General features: G+C 31.2%; 1 protein-coding gene and 1 pseudogene across 7 annotated transcripts in view; one reads left to right on the top strand and one right to left on the bottom strand.

The window, feature by feature from the left end:
- PHTF2 (putative homeodomain transcription factor 2) overlaps window positions 1–7,675 on the top strand; it is a 122,088-nt gene that overhangs the window by 71,598 nt on the left and 42,815 nt on the right. For 5 of the 7 annotated variants that reach the window (XM_006925743.3, XM_006925744.3, XM_025042171.1 and 2 more), the window contains exons 4-5: window positions 3,615–3,684; window positions 4,325–4,483. The exons of the other annotated variants lie outside the window; for them this stretch is intronic. In XM_006925743.3, coding sequence (XP_006925805.1) covers window positions 3,615–3,684; window positions 4,325–4,483 — 229 coding nt within the window. The remainder of the gene's footprint in view (window positions 1–3,614; window positions 3,685–4,324; window positions 4,484–7,675) is intronic. 7 annotated transcript variants of the gene reach the window in all.
- LOC112474022 lies at window positions 6,976–7,094 on the bottom strand (annotated as a pseudogene).

Here is a 7,675-nt window from a genome sequence, read left to right as displayed (position 1 = left end):
CTCTGTGTATATAAGATATTGGTCTGTAGTTTTCTTTTGTTGTGTTATCTTTACCAGGTTTTGATATCAGGGTAATATTGGCCTCATAAAATTAGTTGGAAAATATTGCCTCTTCGAATTTTTGGAAGAGTTTGAGAAGGTATTAGATCCGCTAGTATCTTATTTAGGATTTCTGCATCTGTGTTTATAAGATATTGGTCTGTAGTTTTCTTTTGTTGTGTTATCTTTACCAGGTTTTGATATCAGGGTAATATTGGCCTCATAAAATTAGTTGGAAAATATTGCCTCTTCGAATTTTTGGAAGAGTTTGAGAAGAGGTATTAGATCTTCTTTGAATGTTTGGTAGAATTCACTGGTGAAGCCATTGAAACTGAAATTGTTTCAATTTCCATACCGCTGATCGGTCTAATTAGATATTTCAAATCTTCTTGATTCAGTCTAGGAAGGTTATGTTTTCTGAAGTACTGATCCATTTCTTCTAGGTTATTGAATTTGGTGTTATATACTTTTTCATAGTACTCTTGCATGATCCTTTGTATTTCTGCATCTGTTGTAATTTCTCCTTTTCATCGCTGACTTTTATTAATGATTGTTTCTATATTCTAGTTAAATGAGTTATTTTTAAAATCATGTTTTTAAATTAACTTAGTGTTCTTTTTTTGTTCACGCAAACTTTTTGTTATATTTTCTTTTTTATTTATTGAGATAATGTTGGTTAATAACATTATATAAGTTTCAGGTGTACAACATAATTGAATGTCTGTGTATGCTCACCAACTAAAGTCTATTTCTCCCATGTAAAATTTTTTAAAGTTCCATAGTTAGTACTGAAAGCTATGCTATTTTGTGCAAATGTAGTTTACTCTAAACGAATTAAAAATTTTCCAACTTAAAATATCTACTTAATTAAAATCAGATTTTATGAATGCCCACGTCTTGGTGCTAATATTTTTTATTTTTGTGAATAAAATCATTAGTGTTAGATTTCTTTTTAAAAATTTTTTCATTTCTAATATTTTTGGCTTTTTTTTAACCCTCAAATATTTTGATAGGTTACCTTGAAAGGAAAGTTTTATCAAAACTGGCAATTATTTTTTTTAAACCTTCAAATATTTTGATAGGCTACTTTGAAAGGGAAGTTTTATCAAACATTGCAATTTGCTGTAAATAAATATTTTAATGAAATGTATATAGGAAATGAGCCACATACAAAATGGTCAAGAGAATGAGCCTGGTGAAAAACAAGATAATTTACTATTTCTCTAGTGAGGTCTTTAAGTTCTTAAAGCAATCTTGATTAAAATTTTAGGTATACAGCAGTAAATTAAATTTTAGATTTGTCGTAAAATATTAGCAAGAAGGTTATTTTAAAATTATCTTTAAAAGAACATATAAAAGACAAGTAAATAAAATATGTTACTGTTTTCAAATTTGTTGGCACTTATAAAGGTAAAAATCTCATAATACACTTCATACCAAATCTAAGTAGTGCTTTATTAATGAAATTTTGTTTAAATGTATGTATTATTTGAATTAAATTACCTTTCTAATTGGCAAAATATCAGGAATGATTTATAGTCTATCAGCCACTCTATCATGACATTAAAATGAGAAATGAAATACAGATATAGTCGATTCTCATTATTCTCAGTAGTTATGTTCTGTAAAGTCATCTTGAACTCTGAATTAATGAATAGTGACCATTGCTTTTAGGGGAAATACAGAGTTAAATTCATGCAAGCCTCTAGTCACAACCCTTTTGTCAGCTGATCAATACTTAGCCTTGTTTTATGTATGTTTCTTTTGAAAGTCCCCTTATTTAATATGTGTTGTTGATTCACTGACATTGAACTCATGGCCAACAACACGATGACTCATGCCTGAACAGAGCTTATCTAACACTCATTTCCTCAGAGGCATATCACAACCTTCTTGCATTTAGAAGTGCTAGATGGCACTTCAGCACTATGCTCTGGGGCCATTTTAAACAACAGAATTACAAACAAAAAGCACAAAAAATGGAAAAAAAAGTCATGGCACTGAATAGACTGTGAAAAGGATACTTACAATATGAGAGCTGAGACAAGAAAGTGGAGCATTGCCTTGTTTGACCTCAGCTGGGAACATGCACATTGGGTGATTTAAATTTTTTGCCACGGCCACTGCACATATCTGCAAATGATGGCAGAAGCACTACGAGTACTGATTTTGGAGTACAAATAAGTTTTAGTGAGTGGGTAAATTTGCATATATAGAATCTATGAGTATGAGGATCAACTGAATAGAAAATTATCATGGCTGTATCTTCAACCCTGACTCTTTCTTTTTTGTTTTTATATCTCTGGGTTGTTTGTAACTTCAGTTGGACAGAATATTTGCATGAGTTCAAAGGTTAATGGCATCTTGATTTTAGGGTACATTTTTGGTTTAAACATTTCAGTTAATTCCGAACTCAGATGGTGTCCTCTTTGTTTTAAATGCAGACAGTGCTTAGTGAGATTTTTACTTAGGGTGGTCATTGTCACTGGGATTAGGACCACATGAAGCACTGCATAATTACTTGGTTAATTGAATGAATAATAAATCATCTAACCACTGTGTTATCTCTTAGCACTTGGCTCCTCGGGAGTTAAGCCTAAACTCTTCCAATTCTTAACATCCTACTCTTAAATTACAAAGTGTGTTTAATTTATTTTATAGTTTTTTTCAATGATTTTGATCTTCACGCCTACTCCCATTCTAATGGCAGAAACTTAGTAATTCCGAGTTTAGACTAATTCAGTTCACAATTCCTGCTTTTCCCCCTCTTCCACCTCCTGCGCATGGCATCTAAGTTCTGAGGTGATTAGGTGGCATTGTTGTCTGGTTAGTGGTTGGCATGTGAACATAGTGGCAACCCTATGATATGCATCATCCTTTCTGGGTCTCAGCTGATATCACCCCTACATACTGACATCTGCTGGGAAGTCTGCATCCCTCTCTGTCCTCAGCTCTGTGGTCTACTGCTTTCTGTAGCAATGCCTTCAGCATCACACTTTGAGGGCCCTTCAGAGCCACTGCACTCTCAGCCAGCCTCAACACTCTCCTATGCATATCTGGGGCCAACATAGTCTCCTGGACCATCTCACCTTATACATCCAAATTGATTGGTAGCAGTAGTCTTTGTTTTAGGATTTTACCTTTAGTAATAAACAGGTATCATATGTTACACACATTCCTAAATTTATCTTTTTGAAAAGTAATAAAATTTATTACAATTATGTAATAAGTTATGTTCCATTTACAGCAAATATATAACGTGTTACATTTTTGTCCACTGTTACTTGAAGGTTTTTTTTTTTTAATTGAAATCTTTAGAAGTTGATTCTTTTCTGCTCTTCTGGATTTATATATAGAATTCCAATACTACTTTTTTATTAAGGTTTAATAGACATTATATTAGTTTAAGGTGTACAATATAACAATTCGATATTTGTATATATTGAGAAATGATCCCCACAATGAGTCTAGTTAACATTTGTCTCCATACGTAGTTATAAAAAATGTTTTTTTTTCTTGCTATGAGGACTTTCAAGATCTACTCTCTTACCAATACTACTTTTAATATATTATAGGGTTTAAGGAATAAACCAAAGAAAACAGCGCATGTGAAACCAGACCTCATAGATGTTGATCTTGTAAGAGGTGAGCCTTGGATAAATAAATGCTTAGTGCAATTAGAAATTGACCTTGAAGAAACAGAATTCCAAATGGGTTAGATACATATGTTTATAGAAAAAAAACAATGTGAACCTAAACGAAGGCAGGAACTGTATAGGAAAGAATGGAAGCATTTAGATACCATTAACTAGTTTTTCTCCCACTAAAGATCATTCCAAGAAATAAGTACAAAAGAAAAACAGCTTGTGTTTGCTTAGCAAACTGTAAGGTTTGGTTATAAAAATTAAAGTAATAATATTTTAAAAAATATTTTTAAATGATAGTTGACATGCAATAATTATAATAGTTTCAGGAGTTAAAGTGGTAATTTAAAATTCCTAATTGGAACTGACATTTGAATATTGCCTTATATTTATAAAATGTGTGCGTGGGAGAAATTCTGTTATTTCAATTAAAAAATTTTTTTCAAAGTACCCAAGGTAATATGATAGCATGAAGAATGTCTTCAGAAGTGTCTACTACCTGAAATTGGACATTTCTTATTCATAGTATAGTACAAAATAAAATTGTACATGTTTTGTTTTTCTTCAAATGTTGAAATCTTTTCTCTAAGGAAATTAAAGAATAATAAATGTACTCTGTCATTTTATTTTACTTTTCTCAGGGTCTGCATTTGCTAAGGCAAAACCTGAAAGTCCTTGGACTTCTCTGACTAGAAAGGGAATTGTTCGAGTTGTATTTTTCCCCTTTTTCTTCCGGTGGTGGTTACAAGTAACATCAAAAGTCATCTTTTTCTGGCTTCTTGTCCTTTATCTTCTTCAAGGTATAATTAAGTAATAGAAATATATTTTGCTTTTAACTTTCAGAATATTATATTTTTAGTGTTACTAAGGCTTTATAAAAAATGTATAGTACTACCATGTATGAAGATCTACCATTATTGTAATATTTAATAAGACTGGTTTGATATTAAAAATGTTTGAGAAAACAGCAGTTATTTTTCAATATATTTTAATAAAAATTTGAATCTGTAGATGGCTAAAGAAAAATACAAATTAAGAGAATTTGTAAAAATTAAAACGTCTCTTCAAAATATACCCTCCACATATATGTACCTCACCAGTCTTTTTTTAATACAGGTTCATTTTTCCTGCCTCAGCTATGGTTTATTTTTTCTTTTAACCACTGTGATCTGAGATTGTCATCATTCTGTATTGAAATTCTACATACCATGAACTGTTGTGTTTCTCACAGATTTTTATTTAATTCTCACAACAACCCAGTATAGGTACTGTTATTATGCCTAGCTTATAGACTTGAGACCTTGAAGGAACTGAGGACCCAAAGTCACATAATCACCAAGTATGGTAGAGCCCAGGTTCAAGTCTAAGCCACCTGACCTAGAGCCGCATGCTCTTAACTCTGTTAGACTGCTTCCCAACACAGCAGCATTCTAAAGCAAGTCATAGCAGCAGTGTACAATGCATAATATACAACACTCTAAAGTGTTTGTAATATTGAAGAACCCATTCACATTCAATAAGGCTTGGTTATAAAAAAAAGTGGTAATATTTTTTAATTTTTATTTTAAAATGATAATCAACATGCAATATTATATTAGTTTCAGAGGTTAAAGTGGTAACTTAAAATTCCTGACTAGAACTGACATTTCAGTATTGTCTTATATTTATAAAATGTGTGGGAGAAATTGTTTTATTTCAATTAAAAAAATTATTTTCAAAGCACCTGAGTTAGTATGATAGCATAAAGAATATCTTCAGAAATATCTAACAAAGCAATGATCTTAATTTAGTTGGTACTCTTTCAGTTTTTTTAATGTCTTTTTTAAAAACAAGATTGTAATTCTGAATGATTATTTAAATATGTTTTATCAACAAACGCTAAGTAAAAGATAATTTCTTTTAAGTAAATGAAAATATAATAAAAACTACATACCTTTATTTAGGTAAAGTTATTTCCTTTAAGCCAGGTTATATCTTATGTACATAAAAGGGAGTGAGTAAACTATGAACATTTTGTGATTGTTGTTAATAGACTGTGTTTTTCTAATTGAAGATATTACACACATTCATTGCACAAAATTTGCAAAATGTAGGAAAACACTAAAGAAAAAAACCCACCCATAATCTTGCCTTTTAGTTTACTTTGTAACATTTTTAATATAGTTGAGATTATTCTGTATAAACAATTGTATTTTTCTTGCCTTATGTCATAACAAGTATCAGTCAGTCTTTATAAATATATATATTTTTGCAGTAACTGATTTATTTTTTATTAAAAATTATTGCAGTGACATTGATCAACAAAATCCAGTAAGTTTCAGGGGATCAAATATATGGTAGCTGAAGGAAACTGTACTTTGGATGGTAAACACACAATAGAATATATAGACATTAAATTATAATGTACACCTGAAAATTATATAGTTGTATTAACCAATGTTACCCCAATAAACTTAATTAAAAAAAAAACAACCAATAAGTTTCAAGTATACAATTCAACTGTAGGTTGTATATATATTGTGTTGTGTGTTCACTACCCAGTGATAGATTTCCTTCTGTCACCAAATATATTATTTTCAGTTATTGGAAAATATCCTATCCTACATCAATATCGGGCGTTTAAGCTTTTTGCTGTCCTTTGCTATTATAATTAATCCTGAAGTGAACATATTAGTTTTGTGGAGTATTTTTATATTTTGAATTATTTTCTTATGATAAATTTCTAGAATGCCTACAATTAAGTTAATAACATTTCCAAGGATTTTCATACAACTTATAATTGCTTTCAAGAAGTTGACCTTTGTTGTTGCTAAGTAATGCATTACATTTTATGATAGTTCTTCTAAATGTATTTTTATCTTAATTTTTATTGATTTACTTTCTTGTGTTTGCTTTGCTCTCAAAAGGATTTAAGAGAGCTTAATCTAAGTATATTTATCTTGTAATGCTTTCTAGCTTACCTAAGGAGAAAACTGTTCTAAGTCAGAAATAGTTGCTTATTAGAGTAATAATCAGTACCATTGATTGTAACCACTGTTGCTTTCTAGTTTTTGAAGAAAATATGTTTCCATTGTAACTAGAAGTTCACAAATTGTGTCTGAAATTCACTTACTTTTTTTTTTTTACTTCAATGACATGTCTTTTAATTATCTCAACTTTATATTCTCAGCTCCATCCCTACTTTTTGCTTATACCATTTCTTGTCTAGATTACTGCCAAGAGCCCTCTTATATCTTGTACTTTCTGTCCATTTACCTTTTATTTATTTTTATTTTTATTATTATTTTTTTAATGCCTACAGCATCTGGTATTCCTAGGTGGTCTCCCATCCAAGTGCTAACCAGGCCCAACCCTGCTTAGCTTCTGAGGTCAGACTAGACCGGGCGCATTCTGGGTGACATGGCCATAGACCTTTAAAATTACAAATTCAAACGAGCCACTTAAGGACTAAATTGTTTCCTAGTTATTGACTTTAAGATATAAGTCAAATTTTCAGCCAGATCCTTGTTATATCTCTCTCTCAACTTTGACTTTACTAAATTAACTCTGCTGTTTCTTAAACATTGCTTTTATTTAGTTATTTTGAGGGGGAGGGGGTGCTCGTATGTCTTTGGACATGGAACTCTTTGCCTAGATAGTCCTTTGCCCTTTTATTTACCTTGTCAACTTCTGTTTGTTCTCTTAAAGTTAGATTAGGCATCAGACATCACCTCCTTTTAGAAGCCTTTCATAACCTCCTAATTTAGTTGCATATCTTTCTTATGTATATTATGGCATTTATCCTAGGTATTCTATTAGTCTGCTTGGGCTGCCGTAACAAAATACCTCAGACTGGGTGTCTTTAACAACAGAAATTTATTTTCTCACAGTTCTGGAGACTGGAAGTCCAAGATTAGTTGCCATCAGGGTTGGGGTTTAGTGAGGTTTCTCTTTCTGACTTGTAGACGACTGCCTTCTGACTGTGTCCTCACCTGACCTTTCTTCTGTGTGTA

This window comes from Pteropus alecto, unplaced genomic scaffold (assembly GCF_000325575.1).
Source record: "Pteropus alecto unplaced genomic scaffold, ASM32557v1 scaffold69, whole genome shotgun sequence".
Classification (NCBI taxonomy): domain Eukaryota; kingdom Metazoa; phylum Chordata; class Mammalia; order Chiroptera; family Pteropodidae; genus Pteropus; species Pteropus alecto.
Note: the sequence above shows the minus strand (reverse complement) of the source record. Positions and strands in the feature narration are given on the sequence as shown.